We start from the raw sequence: 21,262 nt of genomic DNA on the forward strand, positions 1-21,262 counted from the left end.
TGCCTGCAGGAATACAAATGCAACTCAGATGTCTTCACTCTCTGAGGAAGAGTGGGTTTCTGGGACACCATGGCAAGTCCTCCCATGCAGAGTATCTCCTGGAGAGCTTTCCTGAGCCCGTTATTGAGGCACAGGACGTGCATGCGCGTCGCCTGCCTCTCGAACACCAGGCGCCCTGGGACGGCGGCTGCTTTCATCTCACTGGGAGCTGGTGATGCCTGATGAAGCTCGCAACCTCTGACCTGTGTGCTCATCTCTCAGGATCTAGAGATTGCATTAGCCTCTCGCTGTGGTCCTGGTGGAATTAGGAACAATGCCGTGATTCCCTTTACGATCTCAGCTAGAGGGCATTTCCCATCTTTCCCAAAGAAAAATCATCCCAGGATTTTAGAGCTGGAAGAGCAATTATCTATCTTTCAGGGGTTCTTAACTTGGGGTCCCTGCAGGGTCACCTGTGAAGTCTCTGGAACTGCGCATAGAATTTCATGAGGTCAGCTGAGCAGACCCGGCAGTGAGGTGGTGCGTGACTGCAGTCCTGGGGAAGGCAGTGCCCTCCTGGGAGCGACACGGGATGAGGAGGAATGTTTCTGGGGCGTGGGTCCCTGGATTTCATCACATCCCTGGGAGGGGAGAGGGGATGTGAACAGAATCCCAAAAGTTAAAGAGTTCTGCCTTCATGATGCTGAATAAATGTATCTTAAAAAAATGAAAAACTCTCCCTCTGGCTCAGTTCCTCTTCACAGGTGGGAGAAGTGAGGTCCAAGGACAAGCCAGGCGGCTGCCGCCTAGACCCAAGCTGGACATCTCACTGCCCTTGCAGGGAAGGCCCTAAAAGAAGATGAGGGGACCTCTCCAGAACTGGCGGGGACCCTTGCTCCAGTACATCCCCATGCCAGCCACCTTCTGGGGTTTTTAGGGCCTGAGATTACCTAAGTTACTGGAGCAGTCAGTGAGAGAGCACCTCACCACGCATGTGGCGCGGAAGTGTTCGCCATGGCTGGGACCCTTCAGCACTTAAGTTTACATAATATGTATGTTTAAAATCACCAGCTAGAACTATCAAATACTTATCCTGCCTTTTTAACACAAACTCCTTCAAGGTTACGGCATGGTGGATGAAGGGCAGGCTGCCTTACACAAGTCCTTAAGCTAGAAGCCGGCCAGCAAGGTGGGCCTAGCGTAGCCCTCCCGCGTGGACGCAGGTGGGGGTCACCAAGGACTGCTAATGTCACAGGAAGAGATTAGACATTATAGGCCACCTGATGAATGTAAATAACACCACCTGGTGAGGAGTGGTGCCAAAAAACAAAAACCCAAACCTGATCAAGCCTCCTGTCCTGCATCCCCCTCCCCCCGAGGGAACACAGGTGACAGGAGCCTGTGCAGCGACCCCTACAGGGATGTGATCCGTGATGCAGACCGTGGGGGTGGGGGTGCCGGAGGGTAAAGGCCTTGCTTCCTCACTGTGAGACTTGCAGGGAAGAGACAGGTGGAGAGGGAACCTGTAACTGGAGAGAGATGTACTAAGGGAAGGAGTGATAACAGCAGTGGACGTGTGTGCGTATGTCCTGACTGAATACAATATTAAAGGACGGTTGTTAAATTTTTGTAGGTGTGATAACGCTATTGTGATTGTATGCTTTTTAAAAAAGGCTTGGCTATGACATGTGGGATTTGCTTGAAAACAATCCAGGGGCTGTGGGGGTCGGGGGGGGTGAACAGGCAGGGGAGTGATGAAGTGGTGCGGGGCCCGTGCTGGCAACCGAGGCAGCCGCGCTATGCATACCTGAGGCCCCAGGATACTAGTGTACACAATGGAATTAGAATAATTAGTCTCCTGCTTAAAAGAAATCCAAAAACTTGTCACACATGTTTGCTTTGGGGGAGAAAACCCAGATGTCTGGAGAACGGGAGACCACCTTTTCACTGTTTCTGTTTTGTGTGGCTTGGATTTTTTATAACCACGGTCCTGGATTATCCTTTCAAGGACATACACTCATTTTTTAAAAATCACCTAATTTATATGAAAAACTTCAAAGTGAACTCTTGATCACACTTTCCATCTGAGAAGTGTCTTTATTTCATTCTCTTCCAAAGAACAGGTTAACCGTGCAAAGAGTTAGTCCATCTCATTCGAGGCGAGGAAGGTGCGTGCCTGTGAAGCTGAACTGTTATGCGACTCTGGAAGTGATAGTTCTTCGTGGTCCCCAGGCACTCGGGGCACAGTGCAGACCTCTGCCCCACATGTCCTTAAGCTCTCTGGTGTGTTTGTGTTGGCGGGGGGGTGGCCTGTGTGGCAGCTGGGGCCTCGGAGATAGTAAGCTAAGGAGTTAAGCCCTTAAGAGCTGCTAGACAATGTCATCTGAAAACACCAGGTATGAAATATAAATAACAGTCAGCTACTTTCCTTCAATCCAATTTCTAAGCAGTTGTGTGATCGATCAATTTATAAATCGATTGGCTGTCTAATCTACCTTCGCAGTCTTCTCTGCTGCTGCTGCCGCCTCTGGCCGGGTGGGGTCAGCTCCCATCGCAGGCAGGGGCGGGGGGCTCGATGCAGCTCCCTGCAGCTCCTGGAGCAGGAGGAGCACGCTGGCGGTGTATGGGTTCCGCTGCCCCGTGGCCCCCCGCAGCTGCACAGGGTGCAGGGAGGGGTGGGGGGGTATGAACTGCTCAGGGCAGTAAAGTTCGTGCAGGAGGAACCAGGTGGCATCCGGGTCCACCTTCATCAGGTGGAGGAAAACCCTGTGGAGAGACGGACAGCAGTGAGGGGGGTGGGGGGTGGGGCGGGGGCACAGGGAGGGCACCTGCGGGTGTTCTACCTAAGAGGCTTTTCACTGGGCCATTTGAGAAAAAAAATGCTAAAACATCAAATCACTTGACTAGCAGAACAAACGCACTGAGTTCATTACATAGGAACATTTGGATGGTCCCAACGCCTACTGGAAATAGAGGTGAAGAGTTTCACATCTCTTGACGTACAGAAAAAAAGTAATTAATCTGAGCAGAACAATACTGACATCAAACAAGATCTTGAAGAAGAAACTGGTGAAGTTTTGAGGTGTAAAGCAGGAGTTTTCAGAAGGAAGAAAGCTGACAAGCCCACCCTTCTCAACAGCTCCATTCGGCTCACAGGACCAGGGCAGGGGGGGTCTGGGTGAGCTCTCCACTCTGGCCCTCCAGCCCACCTCTGCTCTGCAGCTTGCTTTTTCTGGCCATGGGGGGGGGGGGGCATGGATTCTTAGTGCTTTGGACATGCTTGTATAGGGATCAGATCATTATTCTCCTGGGACAGGACTGGCTGAGACTTGTCCCGCAACCCTGTGCCCAGGACAGTCCAAATGTCAATTTCATACACTTGGCTGGCTCAAGTGAACCAGAGTCTGGCTTTCCAACCCCAGGAAGTATGAAGCCCTCCCCTAACTGGGCAGCTCTCTCTCGGCCACCCTGCCACCCTGCCCATCTCAGCTCATGCACCACCTGCTCAGAGAGGCCAGTTTCCTGGACCATTGGGTCTAGATGGTTGCCCCGCATTTGTTTTTCAGGACACCCTTCCCAGCCCTTACTAACTACTTGTCTACTCGTCGTCGTCGTTGGCGTCGGCAGCCGTCCGTCTCGAGAGACGATGGCGTAGCTTCTTGAGAGTCTATCTGCACCGCCGAGAATGGCTGTGCAGTCCGACTCGGGAGTGACAATCCCTGCCGCACTTGGTACAGGTGAAGGCAGATGGCTGTTGTTGCTGCTGTTGACGCTGCTTCCGCCTCGATCTTTTCTGGACCGCCTCCTCGTTGCGCGCAGCCTCTGCGCGTGACGTGCCTTGCCTGACCGCGAGCCTCCAGGCTAGGCGGTCGTCTGCTTGAACTTCCCATGTGTTGAGATTGATGGAGCATTGTGTCATATCCTTTTTGCAGATGTCTTTGAACCGCAGTTTTGGGCGCCCTGTCATCCTCTGGCCTTCTGCTAGCTCGCCGTAGAGGAAGTCTTTGGGAATACGGCCTGCATCCATTCTTTTGACATGGCCGAGCCACCTGAGGCGTCTCTCACTAAGAACTGCATGCAAACTGCTCATGTTGGCTCGCTTCAGTACCTCGGTGTTGGGGACCTTATCCTGCCAGGCGACATGCAGGATGCGTCGCAGGCACCTCATGTGGAAGCTGTTGAGTTTCCTTTCGTGCCTTGCGTAGGTGGTCCACGTCTCGCTGCCATAGAGGAGAGTGCTGAGTACGCAGGCTTGGTAGATGCGCAGTCTGGTTTTCACAGTGAGGCTGGAATTGTTCCACGCTCGCCGGTTCAGTTTGGCCATAACTGTGGCTGCCCTGGCGATTCTCCGATTGACCTCCAAGTCGACTGACAGAGAGCTCGAGATGGTGGACCTGAGGTAAGTGAAGTTGTTGACAACCTCCAGGGTGTATCCGTTGATGGTGATGCATGGGGGAGTCCCCGTGCCTTGAGCCATAACGTTCGTCTTCGTCAGGCTGATGGCTAGTCCGAACTCCTTGCATGCGTGGGAGCGGCAAGTGACTAGCTGCTGGAGTCCCTCTTCGGAGTATGATGTCAAGGCTGCGTCGTCGGCGAAGAGCATCTCACGGATGAGCACCTCTTTGACTTTGGTCTTGGCTCGTAGACGGGCCAGGTTGTAGAGCTTGCCATCGGATCTGGTGTGAATGAAGACACCCTCGCTGCAGTCCTTAAAGGTGTATTGGAGGGGCATGGAGAAGAAACTTGTCTACTGGCGATCTCCCTTCCTCACAGTGCAAGCTCCCGAGGGCAGGGACCGTGTCTGTCTGGCTCACTGCTGCATCCCAGCCACCTCGCATGGCACCTGGGAAACTCTGAATCAGTGCGAACTGCACAGGTTCTCATACTGAATAAGTGACATCTTAGGTTGCACACTGATGACTGAAGATGGCAGCCCTCTCTGGAATGTTCACATTCTATACAAGGACCGGAAGGAGAGCTCACTGCTCACCACCAACGACGGACTAAGGAACATCACTAACAGGATTCACATGACTGCAGACGTCACCAGCTAAGTGGCTGTGGAAAAATTTTCAACTTGTCCCAGTCTGATTCCTCATGTCTAAAAATGTACATGAACTTCACTCAGGGTTTTACAGATGTTTAAATGAGAAAACACAGATTCCGCCCTACACAGTGCCTTTCACGTGATCCCTATCTACCAGCTAATAGAGTTAACAGAATCTATTTGATGGACCCCATTTGATTCTTAATGACCGTTCCTAGGAGCCTCTCCCATATAGCTGGGCATTAAACAGGAACCTAAATGCTTGCTAAACGAATCTAAATTCTGGTTTTTAATTATGCTAATCTGAAAACCCTGTGCACTTTTGCTTTTTTCCTGGGGTTTAATATTCATAAGGTGGAGGGGGCACTTTGAAAATGTTTTTGGCCTGTTTTGTGCCTAAACAATTTAAGTTTTCTTTACTTAGGATAATCTTGTGTTTATAACCTCAGTGGTAGATGCTGGAGGAGTGATTAGAATATTCCAATTCATCGTTTCCACTTCACTGCAGAATGGAGATGGGGCCTGCATGGGAAACAATTTTTGTTTAAAAACAAAAATATCTTTAGATAATTAGAGTGGCAAGGGAAATTAAGGAAAAACGCACCAAAAACGGAAAGCAGATTTCTATTTACATGTGCGTGACACAGTTGACAGTTTTCCCTGGTGCCAAAGACTGTTAGAATGCAAATGGTTTCATTTGATTTCCAACCTCCCTCCACCCCCTCCTTCAACTGGAACAATTTCTCAAGCTACTGCATGGCACACTCTCAGCTTCAAGGGATATTCTGATCTGGGCAACACCCACTGATGTGGTGCCACGGCTCAGTTCAGTCACAGCTCTGCTCCAACTTACACACATGAAAACGTTGCCATGTTCATTTTCTGAGCCCTTTTTAACATGCTAAATGCAAATGTTGTATTTGCTGGCAGAAAAGGAAAAGCCACTCTCTTTGCCCTGTGAGATCTCTAAATAAAATGCTAACAGAGAAGCAAAGTAAAAATGAGTACAAAGTTCACCTTTTATTAAGCAAAAGCCAAACTCTTGAAAGAATTATTTTGGGTCTCATTTCTTAGCTCTTAAAGGTGCAGAGTCCACAGAATGGCAGGCAGCAATGAAGTTCCTTCTCCCACCTCTGGGGCGCAGAACAAATTATTTTGCCTCCGTAAACCTGTTTCTTCCTCCTTTTCTAAAGGAAGATAATCACACCCACACCCACCCTTCTCATAGGTTTGTTCCAGGGCTCTAAGGAGATGAGGTGCAGGAAAACCCTTTGAAGTGTATAATGAAAACACTGTTCCTTCCAGAAAAAGGGTGTGTGTGTCTAGGGAATAATTATCACTACCAACCCCAACACACTGCCATGCCATGGAAAATTCTCAGATGCTCTGAAAAGGGCAGAACATTGGTCTTTTCTTTCACTCATAATTTCCTTCACACAGACTTGGTGGGGGGCCCAATTCTCAGCCAGTTGGGTTCTAATTTTGCCCACTATTTTAGGGAAGAAACAAATGCAACACTCTCTGATTTCTGCAAGCCTGAGGTCAGGAACGAATACCGTGCCATGCAGCCAGGCGTAGCTGTGCTTTTGCTGAACTCTAAATGTCGACATGTCCTCAACCTGGACCACTGTTCACGTTAAGCTCTTGGGAGCTGAGCTGGAGACCCAGACCTTGTCTGAGTGCTTAGTGGCCCAGGTTGGCTCCCAACTCTGGTACCACTTGGTCCTGGGCCCAGTTCCTGCCTACCCTGGGTCTGCTGGAGGAGAGTGCAGAAAGCAGAAGACCGCGAAAGCCTTCTGAATAACCAGAAGCCAGAAGACAAAGACAGGACCTCTGCTTTGGAGTGATTGCAGTAACTGCCTGGAAAATGTTCTGAATATATCTTGCGACAGGGCAGAGATGGCTGTTGAACATGCCAAATGGCCAGCTCCATCTTTTTTCATACCCAAAGAGAAACACTTTAAAAATATATATATCTATGTACACGATTTAACTTCTGAACAAAAATTTTCTCCTTCCCCCAGGCCCAAATCAGTGGCTTCAGGGAGCACAGTTATCAAGAGATGACCCGGTCCCCAGAGTCTGGGGAGGCACTCAGCTGTGCCTCCTGCCTCCCAGTGTCCTGAGGCGAGTGATTATCTCTCAATAACCTGTAGGGCCGTGTAGCTTAAATGATAACTTGACTTTAAAAAATTTAGAACTCGCTGTTAGGCAGTTTCTAAGCAACCTCTGTTTCCATGGCAAAGAAGCCTGGTGTTTATACTGATTTTTCACTTAAAATGCGGTTTTATTGAATTTCACTCCGTGCAGGCAGCCATTTCGCTGCATTTCAGCCCTATCTACAGTTGACGGGCATCAGTAAGTACCTAATAAACTCTGGACGCCAAACCAACAGAAGCGGCTCATTCCTCCGTGATCAGTATCAGGGTGCCCCAGGTGACAAAGCTGGGGTGAAGTGGCCTAGGGAGGCAGGAAATGTGCTACCGGAACCTGGTCAGCTGAGTCTGGGTCTCACCTCTCCCGGTTTACCCAATGTTTCCCAGTACCTGGTCCAGCCCAGGCACTGTGCCAGGTGTGAGGGATACAAGGATTGGGGGAAGGACAAAGACTCCGGCCTCATGGCTCCCTGTCTGCTAGGGAGGACAGACTAGGCGCAGAGGCCCATGCTGCAATGTGAGAGGGCCACGCTAGCAGTCACATGTTGAGGGAGCCAGGAAGGAGTGGACAAGGCAAGTTTCTTTCTTCTCTATGAAGAGCGGGGCATCAGATGAATTCTACGGCCCCTTCCAGCCCAACAGTCTACAGCGGTGCACAAGCATGGAGCCGGGTCACAAGCCCTTCCCCCAAAATGTGGCAAAAGCAGAAAGAAACGCCTCTGCTGCAGATGCAAACATCACAGAGTGTGTCCTCACCATCTCAGTCTAGACAACATCTGCTCAAAGGGAGCTCTAGAAAACCACCAGCCAATCAAGGCCCAGTAAAGCTAAATAAACTGTAACCGAAATTCAGAGCTTCCAGCTCTCCTAGGTGACAGGCTATTCTTTCTCTGTCAATTACTTGCTTGAGGGATCTGCTGCTGCTTGTCTCTTTCTGGATGTATAAAATGCTCTCATAAGCTGTCTGTGTAAATGCCAGTGATAAAGAACCTGTGGCTTTGTGATCTGTTTATTTATTTATTTATTTACCTTGGGCGTCTAAAGCAGTTGCTCAGGGAGGTCCCCTTAGGAATGTGATGCAGGCTGTCTCTACATGGGCAGGACTAAATGCGATCAGGAAAGCAGCCCACTTGTTGGAAAGCAAACAGGTTCACAAAGTTATCTGACTTTCCCTGTTCCTCCCTCTCTGGCGGAACGGCCTCCACGCTCTCCCTTTCTCCGACCATCTCTTCCTGTGACTCTGGCCATGCTGATGCTACTAGTGAGGCTGTGCGTTTCCTTTTAAACAAAGGGATGCTCGCGGTGTTGACGTGTCCTCGCCAGCAAGCAGCGGGCCGATGCTTCTCTACGCAGTAATTTACTCTAATGGGTCCTGGTTCATTGGTTAACCAGTATTTCAAGCCTGTCCTCTCTTGCTGTTCAATTTAGCTATCTTCCCTTGCACGGAGATCGTTTTTTGCTTCTAAATGCTGAAAATGGAGGATTATGACTTGAAGCAACAATTTACTCTTTAAGTAAATACCACCAATTACCTTTGCAGCTTACACATTCTCGTTAAGACTTAACTACACCCTGTTCAAGACCATTCGTCTATCGATCTAACTCCAACACACATACTCATACAGAGACTGATTATTAAAAATATTTAAGTGCAATAGGGACAGGATTTAAAAACATAAACACCAGTAGAAGCTTATGATGCTAATTGTGCCCCTAAAGTACCACAAGACAAAGTAACATAAATGCAGCGGAATGACTCCATTGCTTTGTGCATATTTAAACAGATATGGCACTGAGAGGACCAATCTGTTTCAGGCAATTCAAAAATAAAACAGAGCCTAGAAGGGTTTTAAACCCCAGTGGGGCGAGATTAGAAAGCAGCCCCTTCCATCTGGCCAGCTCTCCTGCCTCCAGGCCTCCTGCAGGCCTGGATCCCAGGACAATGATGCTGCTGGACGCAGATTTTTCCAGGTGGCCCTGTGCCAAGCACCAAGGCAGCTGGCCTGGGCCTTGACCCTGGCTGGCTGACTCTCAGGCCACATGCAGCGTTTCCTGCTCCTCCCTGGAAGGTTCCTACCATTGAAGATAAAGACATCTTCGCAGCAGCCTACCTATTTTGCCCCCTCCCCCTGGACTGCTGTCCTGGAACCCACGCGCTGGCACTAAGCCAGCAGCCTCCGCTGATGGATGCTGTAAGAAAGAGCTAGGAAATGTACTTCTGTATTTACTGCAAGGGCGTTAGGGATATCAGTCACAACAATACCCAGTGTTCTTCTAAGACGACCCATGGAGAAATTTTCTTAGGGTTCAGTACCAAGGAAAGCGATGCTTCTTTCTGAAAAGCTTTCTTTTCTTATTCCAGTAATGACTAGAATTGCCTAACAGATCTGTTTCCCTCTTTGCTCTGTTAGGAAGCCCAGACACACTGCAGACTCATCTTTAGCAAGAGTACAGAGCTCTAAGCCTGAATTTTATATATTAACTTCAACCATAGCTTCAACCTTGTTTTCTTCTAATTTTTCCTTTTAAGAAATTTGTACACTTCCTATCTTTCTTGTTGCATACACTTAATTTGTAAGATGCCCCAGGTCTTTTTGAGAATAAGGAGGAAGTTGAAATAATGATAACTACTATTTTTTGACTCTTTACTCTGTGCTGATACTTTCTGCTAAAGAAATAATCTAAATGACTTTACTAAATCTTTGTAATAACTGTATTAGGAGGAAATAATAGCTACATTTATTCTAGTCTTGTAGATGAGGAAACTGAGTCTTTGAGAAGTAAATTAATTTGCCCAAGGTTACCCTGCACCTGAGCAGCAATGTGAGGCCAACACTAACTTGGCATTTATCTTTGAAATCTTTCAACTCTCAACACAGTACCTGGCTCACCCCCCAAAATCTTTTAAATAAATACACATGTAATAAGACAGTAAGGCCATTTTCTTGGCTATTTTACTAGGTACTGAGATCGCCACGTTCACTCCAGCTGCTTAGGTGTTCAGGACAGACCACAGACCCTGCAAAGTGATGACATGACTATCCTGTGGGCTTCCCAGACTTTTGATATATCTGAAATCCACTTTGTGCAGGCAGTCCAGCTGCCAGGAGCATCAGGAACATCCTGGTTCCCGACCCAGCACGGTATGTACATGCACAGCCCAGATTTGCCTTTCCCACTGGGTGGCAAAATTGTTGACCCCAGCAATTATCAATCACATGACAACACTGAGGAAGCAGGGAAAGGACAGGCAGCCTTTGCTTGAAGAAGCACAGAGGTCCCTGTCTTCATATCTGAAATCCAGCAACCCGCTTTGTTTGTAATCTGCACGGCAGATGTCTCTTATCTTTGACACCAGGAAATCAGGCCTATATATGCACACTGAGCAGCTTCAGGTCTGGTATATTTTTAGAACAATGAGGCTGGAGAAGAAAACCAGCAACGCTTGTCCAAAGATGGATAATGGGGAAGCTAACTACTTGGGTCTGGATTTGTCAACTATTAATCAAATGTCAAAAGGAAAAATACCAGGAGTCCCCTCATTTCCACATTGGGTGCAAGTCAAGGGGGAAGCAGCTTTGCAGCCCAAGCTCAAACCGACTGCCCACACCATTTAAGGAGATGAGCTACTAATTTCAAGCTCAGCTGAACTAACGGATCACCTCTGTGACTCCTGATCCGTTCAAATATAATAGGCTCAGGTGTGGGCAGAGAGAGGCGCTGGGACTCTGACAGGGATGAAATGAACGAGCCTGTGCCAGTCTGTATCCATCCAGGGCTTGAAGGCACCGGCTGGTTCTTTGATGGGCTGGGATCCTACTGCTAGAAAGGAAGCGGGGAAGTCAGCAGTAAATGAACCTTTGAACCTGGTAGTGACTTCTCCAACAAACGGGCAGTAGACGGAGGTGGCACAATTAACATGAGAAGATCATTCTGAGGTGGAAAGCTGTTCCGATTTCAGTAAAGAGGAAGCAACAACAAAAACACCATGCCCAAGTGCACATGTGTATGCGTAACATATACATAATACATCCTATATTTGGTAAGGTTCTATATCCCACACAGGTGTGTGTGCACACGTAAACACACGTGTGAAACATCAGCACCGTGAGGGCGGAGGCCTCCTCTGTCTGGCTCCCCCCTATTTCCAGTGCATGGACACAGCAGCTCCTCGTTAATCAGTGAATGCTGAGTGGACTCCCTCCCATATTACTGCAACTCCTCTACACAGTGGCTCTGGGAAGAAGGTGCTATCACCACCCCAAGTTTACAGAGGAAGGAAATGAAGCAACTAAGTCATTTGCTCAAGGTCACAGAGCCAGTCAGATTTGAACCTAGGTTTGTCCACCTCCGAGCCTGCTACGCTTTGCCCTCCTATACAGTGGCCAGGAGAGGACGTTGGGAGAACCTCCACCTCGTTCCCCCAAACACACACACACCAAGGCCTGCAGCATCCAGCACCTGCACAATCACGAGGTAACCAGCTGGTCATTTACCTGCTAGCACCCTGCATCCCCACCAGGACTCTGGGGTTGGCAGATGGAGGCAGGACTAGGGGTGAAGACCAAGTGGCCTAAAAACATTGTTCCCCAACGTGAGTCTTGCTGGGCATGGACTTCATCTTTGGAAAACAGGTATGGCCCTGTTTGTTCCCTATAGCCCTGGGGTGGAAGACTCGCTGGATGATTTAAGACCTCCTTGCAAAAGACAGGGAGTCTCAGAGGCTGCTCAGATAGGCCCAGGGCGTATGGTTTTAATGGAATTGAGTTGAACCAGGCTGAGCCTGTATTGGCTTGAAGGAAATACACAGACGTTTGGGATGTGCGCTCGCATCTCAAATTCCTTTGATGTTTGGGAAGGAAAAGCTGCATGGCCAGGAAGGCACAGAACTGTGGAAGCCCACTGCATGCTGGGAGGGATCTCAGAGGCTTCCGAGGCCACTTGGGAATTTAAATCAGTTTAGTGTGCCTCTACCAAGGATGAGACAGGGTCATAGCTGATATGACCTGTTATTCTGTAATCCAATGCTTACCCTCAGGCACGCCACCTTATTTACAGCTTGTGGTATGCTGACCCCTCCTCCTGACCCCAAGTATGATTTTCTCATTTGTTAGCCATTGAAGTTATTTAACTAGATGCACTTTGGGGGAGCTGGTCTGTTTCTTGCAGAGTCAGTTAACAGTGACACCTGGTGGTAACATACAGCAAGGTTATACCCTACCCCCTACCCCCACTCCACCCCCAAGTTGCAAGATTTATGCCCCTTCTTACCAGGCACAGTCGCTAGATAAAAGCATTAAACTGGAATGGCATCTCCGTTCTCAGCATTTACAGCCTTGGTTATATCAACCAGCCCCTGATCAATTTCCATTTCTAGAGTTTACTGCCTGGATGTAAAAGCCTGCCACCAAGGCTATATTTAATATGACAAATTAAAAAAGCAAACACAGGCTTGGTCATTCTTTGGAGCCAGGAAAAGCAAACAGAAGAAAGGGAACACCCAAGTGTAATGTGCACACAGAGGAATTTTTATGGAGCCGCTGAGCTTGCCTCCCTTCCAACCCCCTCAGAGGTCCCAACAACCCATCTGCAGACGTACGGACGCTGGGGCTCACCCACCAGCCCTGTCAGACGGAGGGGCCCCTTGCAGAGCAAGCTGGTTACCTGCCCAGTGTGGGAAACTCACTAGCTGTGAGGGAGCCACAGTTCTCTGCACAGCTGTGGCGTTCCTGGTTCTCCTGAGTCCTGAGCTGAGGCTCTAGTTTCTGTAACCCTCTGGCTAGAGGGCTCCCCTGGGGTGCTGGCAACAAGCACAGCAGCCTTCTCTTCTCCCAAGAGTGAGTGGGGGGCGTCAATGACTGCTGTGTGGGGAACAGAGGGGCAGGCGTGGGAGCTGCGGGCCGGCAAGGAGCCCTTGCAGCCGTTCAGGTAAGAGATGAGGACGGCCTGACCTGACCTGGAAGCTGCGGGGTGAAGAGAAGCAGACAGTTCGAGGGCAGAGTTTGTAAGTCAGGCAGACAGGCTTCACTTCTGGAATGGATGCGGGGTATGAAGGAAAGAGAAGAATTAAAGACAAGCAAGTGAATGGATGGAACAGCGTCTGCTGCCCTTGTTCATCAGTCCCTGCAGGTAGGACTGTTTCAGTGTTAATCAGCCTGCCCATCTCCCTCTCTCCCCTCAATAATGAGGCTCACAAAGAGATAGGCTTCCCATTGTCTCAGGCTTCCTCTCCCATTTAGACAGCTTATTAATTTTTGAATCAGGATGCCAAATCAGCTCCGGATCAAGGACAACACTGATGTTTTCTCCCGACTTCAAAATAAGTGTGCAGATGATGTGTTTGTGAAGCAATCAACCTTGCACTTCCTCCCCTCCCAGCCCAGCAAGAGGGAGGTCATCTGACTCAACCCGGAGCAAACAAAGGCTCTGCAGTCCAGGGGCCTGGCTGCACTTTCCTCCTCCCAGGCACCTTGAATACCAACTCAAGAGTCAGCAAGGCCTGATTCTGGGTTTAACTGGTTTTTGTGGCAAAAAAAAAGAGGAAAGGAATAAAAAGAAAATGGAAAGATAATGAATTGCAGATTGTTTGTTGGATCTAAACTCAAAGGCAAGTATGGGTGGGCGCAGAAAAAGGAGAAAGGGGCGGGACTGTGCAAATCAGATCTTTGTAAACTCTTGGTTGTAACAGGCACCAAAAGAATTTACTTCACGATGCGCACATTGTGTCCTTGATTTGTACTTTGAATCACTGTGAGTTCAGCTTCCAGGACCCTGCCCAGGGGAGGGCCATTGTCACCCTAAGCTGGTTCTCCAAGGGACAAACAAGACTGTCTGAGGATAAGGAGCCGGTTAGGAGGCACCTCTGTGCTGGAGAAACCGTGACTGATTCTGTGCCTAGGGGATGTGATGGCAAAGAGACAAAGAAAAAAGGAAACTGGGGAAATCAAGAGCAAAAAATTGCAAAGGACAATAAATCAATTCAAAAAGATATTTCCATCAGCCCCAAAGAGCTCAAGAATTATGCAGGAGCAGGTTGGCTTTCCTCATTCCACAGCCAGAGCAGCCTTTCAGCCCCTCAGGGCACAAGATTTGTCCCACCCCACCAAGGAAGATCAGGGACATTTTTTAAGAAGCCTAAGAAGGGGAGGGACTGTTTCTCTGATCTGGGACGTGGAGCTGCAGGGACACAGTCCCAGGCCACACAGGCCAGCTTTGGTTCAGGATGCGGACGGACATCCAGGGGATGGCAGTTCCACAGCACAGGCTGCTCCCAGCTAACAAGAAAGCTGGAGAGAGGGGGCCAGGGTGCATCTTGGATCTCAAGGCCAGGGAACGCGGCTGTGCTCAGAGTTTTAGCTTTTGAGGAAAAAAACCTCAGGATTCAAGGAACCAGTCATAGCTTCTTCCATTAGAGGTGGTACAGCTATCCTCAAATAAGCAAAACTCCTGGAAATGGGACTCACATAACTCTAGAGTCGAAAAGGCCCTTTAAGCCGTTAACCCAGTGGTTCTTAACATGCCTTGGTTCACAGACTCCTATTATAATTGGACCAACAGTAAGAATTCTGTCTAGAGAAAGGCACATATGTGTCTGCTTGCACACACTCAATTTTGCATATAATTTGTGAGGGTTCATGGCACCTGATGCCCATTAAGATGATCCCTGGAGTCAAGATATGCAAGATCAGTAACCCAGTGCTTTCAATTTGTAGAGGGAGCTGAGGCCCCAGAGGGGTACCAGGGTCACCTGATCACCAGACAAGCAGGGCCTAGAAGCAAGCAGATCGCCCTTAACCAGGAGAGTGCTCTGCCCCCTCCAGCACACTATCTTTCTGTCTTTTGCCACATTGGCATTGTTGCTGACGTTGCAGCAGAGGTAAAGGTTACTTACAAAGAGAAATGCATCTAGTAAAAATACCATCTTTAGAGGTGGTGCAGCTAAAGAAATTACCTTAATCTAGCAAGACGGCAGAGAAGAGGAAAGCGCAGAGATGCCTCAATGCTGCTTGCCATTAGCAAATCATCTATAATTTAGGACAAATGTAAAGAGATGCGGGTGATCAAGCAGACGTACCTCCTGGCAGCCTCTTGTAATTTCACAGGCTGTTTGGCGCTGAGGTAAATCAAGCAGGCGTCAGCCACTTTATTCAGGTCACCCTCACCTGCAGAGAGGAAAAGTAAAACAAGCGCTGGCCTTCAGACTTCATTTGGGACAAGCGGTAACCAACTGCTGTGTGGTGAAACCGGAAGAGCTGGCCAAGATGCCGCAGGCTCTTCACTCTGCCTCACAAGCGAAAAACACATCGCAGTAAGTGGGTAAATGAGGCCAAAGTAAGACGGAAGGATGTGCACCCGAAGGGAGATGAGGGGAACATGGCTACACGGACAGTGCGATGGCGGGCATGGGACAATGCCAAGTGTGTCCAGGTGACACCGGCTGCTACCTACCTAGGTCCAGTCTCTCGCAGAGGGGGCCCAGGCCTTGCAGGACGGCCAGCTGCAACTTGAAGGCCAGCGTGTGGGAGTAAATTGGTCCAGCCCGGGCACTGACGGGAGCCTGGGTGACTAAGGAGCCAGCCAGCTTTGGCAGGATATCTTTGCAGAACCGGCTGCGGAGGAAATCGCCACACTCGCCTCCCAGGGTACTCAGGACCTGCAGAAACAGCCCCGGTCAGCTGGTAACTGAACATCGCCAAGGCAGTCAGAGAGCTAAAGAACGCTTGGTAATTCAATTTCATCTAGGTCTCTGCTTGAAAAAGAATAAAATTACTGCTATTAATTCCTTGCCCATGGTTTGTGATTCTGACAGTTATGAATTTGGAGGTCTCTGCTCCCAAGGTACGGCTGCTTCTGTCCATAAATACAGATTACATGGAGAATAATGCAAAGGAATCTTGGGTTGGATGAATATGATTAATCCCTTGATTTTCCTCCCTTTGTTGTTTAAAAAAAAAAAGAAGAAGAAGAAGAAGACCTTAAAGCAGTTCATGTAGATCATCTCTTGAATCTTCCCAACATGCCTTAAGAAAAGCCTTGTTTTTAACTCTAGCTAGCTGAACACAAACGCGGAGGCCAGGCTGCTGCCACGTGCAGGCGCCGGGAGGGCAGGGGCTGGCTGTGGTCCCTCGGCTGAGGAAGGGCAGCGTCCCCAGTGGTCAGAGCCGAGTCAGAGTTCCTTCTGTTCCACTGAACAATCTCTTATATACATCACCCTCATTCCATCTTTCACAACAGGCAGTTTCTTTGCGTGTCTCATTTTAAACTTTCTCTAGCAGAACATATTGAAACGTTTTGCCCCACTGCACAAGACTGAGAATACAGGATAATAGGAATTCCTTTAAAAATTGGTAAGCAAGGCATAACCAGCACAGAGAGCGTTTGTTTGCTGACTTTGCGGAGAATAAGGTGCTTATTTCAGGTCGCTCGGCTGGGCTGCACAGGGCCTTGCAGACCAAGGGGTCATAGCGTGTCCGGGAGTGGAAAAGCAGCCTCAGTTACGGTGCACACATCTTTATACTTTTTCATTTTTCTACGCGTGCTGCCATTTCAGATTACCCATTAATTTTCATAAAGGAAAGCAGCACACCTGAATAAAATTTAGCAAGACCTCACTCCCCCTCCCCTTCTCCCTTCCCTTTCTTTTTCTCTTGTGCTCTCTCTACATACACGTTATTTTGTCTTCTGCTTTTGAAAAAAATATTAACAATTCTATATCTTTTAAATGTAAGCTTGTGTTTTGATCTGGTATATGCAAAAGAATCTTACAGAAAACCCAATTACCTCTGCCAAGCATCTTAGTGGCATTCCTGGCTTCATTTTTATATCCCCATACGTCTTTTTTCTTGCCTCATCTTGCTCACCTGCTTCTAATTTATATTAGCTTGCCGTGGTAAATGTGTCTCTGTAGGTTGTCTTAAGTGCTTTTTAGAACAAGGAAGAATATAAATAAATAATAAGCTAAAATATGTGTGCTAATACAAGGTAAACTACCTAAGTTAGGGAGAATAATAACTTACATGTGTGTAGGGCTTTTCATTTCTCAAAGCATTTCACCGAACAGTCCCATTTTATCCTTGACAACAATACTGTGAGAAAAGTGGGGCCGGTGTTCCTAAGCCCAACCTGAAAACGGTTGGTCATGGGCTTCATCTGAAGTCACCTGGCTGGGCAGAGGATGCCCATTGCTAGAACCTAGGTCCTTTTAGTTTGACTCTTGTTCAGTGTAAAGAACATGGGTGTGAACTCAGAGATTTAGGTTCTATCACTTACTAGCTGTGTGATCTTGAGAAAATTCCTTAGCTTCTCTGAGCTTGTGTCCCCCTTTGTCAAAAATGGGGCTACTGCTATCTCCCTTGCAAGGCTGTTAGAAGGCGACAAGCTCAGGTACGGGGAACTGCCAAGCATATCATCTGGCACACAGTAAGTGCTCAACAAATAGTGGTGGCCCTTTGATCTACTAGTTCACCCTGCTTCAAATTCTGAAGGAAACTGACTTTTATTTTCTTCTTTGTGCCATTCTTATTTTTCTCTACTTCCTTCAAGGTATATTCCATTGCAATCAGATAAAAAGAGAACCAATCCCAACAGACACTGGTGAGCTCCGTGCTTGCTCCCTGTCATCCCCATGACAGTGGTGGACCACCAGGCCAGTACCTTGAAGGCTCTGAGCACTGCCAGGGGGTCATCATTTGTGAGTCGGTGAACGAGCGAAGGCCAGGCCCGGTGAGCCAAGGGAAGGAGCTGGTCCTTGTGGGACTGCAGGACTACCACACACAGATCCAGCACATCCAGGACCTGAAAGGGAAGAGGGCATGGCTTCAGGAGATAGGATACTTGGTGATCAAGTCAGCATTTTAAAAGAATAAAATTTTAGAAACTCATTAACCAGATAAATATTTACTGAGTCCTAACAACATGCCAAGCACTGGCTAGGTACTGGGTGGGGACACACAGGAACAAAATCCATGTTTCCTTGCCTCTGTGGGGCTTCTGGTCAGCTGCGGAAAGACCTGAATTAGAGAACACCCACATAAAGGGATGATGACCAATTGCAGCAAATGCTCAGAAGGAAACTTCTAAAAGGAGACATGCAGGATGAGGAGGGGTTAGTGGTGAACACAGTGAAAGGGTGCTGCCGGAACTGCAGTAACGAGGATGACCCAGAGGTGTGTGTGTGTGTGGGGTGGGGCCTGCAGTGCTTAGGGAATGGAAGCAGGGCACTGTGAGCGTGGCAGAGGGGCCAGGTGTGGCTGGGCCACATGCATGTCGTGTAAAGAATTTTCTGCTTTGTACTAAGGGCAGTGGGGAGCCATCAAAATGTTTTAAGCAGGAAAGTGGCATGATACAGTTCATGCTTTATAAAGGTCATCCTGGCTGCTGGGCGGAGGGAGGACCTGAAGCGCGAGAGGGAAGTAAGGAGGCCCTTCAGGAAGTCATGGCACATGTCCCCATGAGAGGAGGACAGGGAGGTGGCCACATGATGGCGGCAGAGAAGTGAAAGGATTTGTTATCTGTTCTGGAGATGAAAGGGCTTAAATTGCTGAGAGTCGACACTGGGAATGAAGAGAGGTATGAGAAAGAGCTGCTTGGGTTCCGGCTTAGCAGCTGAATAGATGCAGGTGCTGCTTAATGAGGCAGGAACAGTGGAGGAGTAAAATCGAGACATAGGTGAGATCAAGTTCTGTTGCTTCTAAAGGCCAAGGAGGCAGCTGGGATGTAGGTCAATCTCAGAAGAAAGGTTTTGGGTAGCCCAGATGTAAATTGCATTTTTCACTTTCCATTAGAGTATGTTTCCTGAACTCATCTCTCAAAGCTCACTCATAACAGATGGTCTGCTTCAGTGATCACAGGCAGTGGCCCCAGAGCAGGGGAGGATGCGTGTCTGAGTCAGAAATACGTACAGAGTAAACCTTTATTAAGTGCCTACTATGTGCTGGTCACATTGAGACTGGAACAGAAACAAAGTACAAAAGAGGCCCTGCCCTTGAGGGGTGAACAGTTTGGCAGGGGGATAAGAGTTAAGCCTCAGTCTGCAGCCGAGAGCAGAGCAGCACATGGAAGTGGCCTTGGTTTCCCTGGCTGGCTCTGAATTTGAGTTGTTATTAATTGGGCAACTGACGCCCTGCTTCACTGATTCAAAGACACACACTTTCCTCCTCTGCCTGGAATGTTCTTCTCTCTGCCTCTGCCCCTTTGCACGGTTGGCTCCTTTTCAAATATTACCACCAGAGAAGCCTTGATGGCGACCTAAATCAGAATGTAGCTGTCTTATTCAGCAGGATGTGGTGGAGTAGGTCCCCGTGCTTACTACACGGGTGAATTCTTATTTTCCATTGCAGAACCTGCTTATTCCTTTCATAGCATTTCCTTAACCTCTAAGTGTGTGTTTGTGTATCACCTCTTTTCCCCACAAGAGACAGAAGTTCCAGGAAGACAGGGATCATATCTGCTTCATTTCCTCCTATACTCCCTCTGCCTGACCTATAGCAGTCCTCAGCAAGCACTGAGTGAATAAATGAACAAGAGTATATGTCATAGTGGATGCTGTTTTGTATTTATAATCAATAACCAGTGAGGTAGGTACCATTATCTCCATTTTACAGATGAAGAAGCTGAGGCTCAAAAAGGTGAATTCATGACTCAAGGTCATATCGCTAGTAAGAGGCAGAGCCAGGATCTGAACTCAGGTCTGTAGGAATGACTCCAATATTGATGCTCTCAATAGCTAGGGTGTGTACACAGCTGCTACAAAATCTCCAATGAAGAGAAGACACTTCGCTAATGTACTGATATCAACCAGGCACAACCGTGCACGGAGCAGGTACTGGAGAAGTGCTTCCTGAATGGGAACAACAGACATATGCTGAGAAGGGTCTCTGGGAGGACTAAGCAAATTTCAAACAACGCGGAGGCTGAGATTTGAGATAATCTGTGCAACAGGGTTCCTTGGCCCACCGCCCCAAGGAGGACACTGTGCTCTCATTAGTAACAGCCACTGATGGAGGCAGCTGTGTTTCTCAGTCATGCTGCCAGTGGGGCTGAGTGGGCCAGGCTGTTTTTTGTTTTCCCTTTGAGTATTAAGATTTTCTCCAAAATGATTATGAAAGCTTTGTCCCAAATGCCCACCCCGCCGCACCCCACTGTCCTGTTACTGGAGTCACAACTGGGCAGTTTAAGTCCTTGCTGATGGTGATGCAGCTTGGGAAAGTGCCAGCAAAGATGTAAGATTAAGAACAGTGCTGGTATTTTTCCAGGGATGGAAACAGAAACAGAGATAAGGGCTGGCCTCAGGCTTGGAAGAATGACCATTTTAAAGTACTAACCACATCTTGCATTAAGTCAGCTCAGAAAAGGACTTTTTTTTCCAAAGCCTATATCCTCTTTTTCCCTTGGAGATTCAATGACTCTCCAAAGCTTTGTGGTTTTTAATTCCACAAAGGGGACTCAGCTCCTTTTGGCATCTGAACTAATACGCAAAGACCTAAGAAAGTCATCCCACAGATAAATTCCTCTTGATGGCTTCTCTTGGCCACCACACACAGTCCAGGAGATAAGGGCAGCTACTTGCTCATCCTTGAAGTCACTGCCAGCCAGACCAAACCTTAGTCCTGCTGCTCTGTGAACGCAGGGAAAGGACCACACACTAACCTTCAATCGGATTTTCAGATTTTTATCTGATAACAAGTGAATGCAGCGCTCCATCACATCTGTGGCTATTTGTATCTGCAATGGCAGTGGTGGCTTCACATGGGGACCGGGGTCATTCTCATCGACTTTGGGAAGGCCTGCCTGCTCCTCTGGAAAAAGAGCAGAACCAGGAACAGTATTTTATGAGATGCCCAAGTTCAACTTTATCTCCCAACCTCAGATCAGGAAAGGGACTTATGAGGGAAAATGTCTAGGAACTGATCCTAAGGAAAGCGTGTTAAATTTAGGTCCAGATATGAGTCAAAATATTCACCAAAGCATTAACTGTAACAGCTAAAAACTGGGGAAACTCTCCAAGTTCAATCAAGAGGGAATGGCTTTATAAACCTTGGTACAGCCCTAAAATTTGTATTTACCAAGGGCTTTAACGACA

At 48.2% G+C, this 21,262-nt stretch overlaps 1 protein-coding gene across 1 annotated transcript in view; it reads right to left on the reverse strand.

Annotated features, from left to right (window-relative positions):
• Positions 1-2,050: 2,050 nt before the first annotated feature.
• TTI1 (TELO2 interacting protein 1) overlaps positions 2,051-21,262 on the reverse strand; it is a 46,429-nt gene continuing 27,217 nt past the window's right edge. Inside the window, exons 4-8 of the mRNA XM_090286387.1 lie at positions 20,830-20,978; positions 17,836-17,976; positions 15,631-15,835; positions 15,257-15,344; positions 2,051-2,745 (exon numbers count right to left, since the gene is read on the reverse strand). Coding sequence (XP_090142513.1) covers positions 2,466-2,745; positions 15,257-15,344; positions 15,631-15,835; positions 17,836-17,976; positions 20,830-20,978 — 863 coding nt within the window. The 3' untranslated portion in view covers positions 2,051-2,465. The remainder of the gene's footprint in view (positions 2,746-15,256; positions 15,345-15,630; positions 15,836-17,835; positions 17,977-20,829; positions 20,979-21,262) is intronic.

This window comes from Furipterus horrens, unplaced genomic scaffold, assembly GCF_987537825.1.
Source record: "Furipterus horrens unplaced genomic scaffold, mFurHor1.1.pri manual_scaffold_8, whole genome shotgun sequence".
Taxonomy (NCBI): domain Eukaryota; kingdom Metazoa; phylum Chordata; class Mammalia; order Chiroptera; family Furipteridae; genus Furipterus; species Furipterus horrens.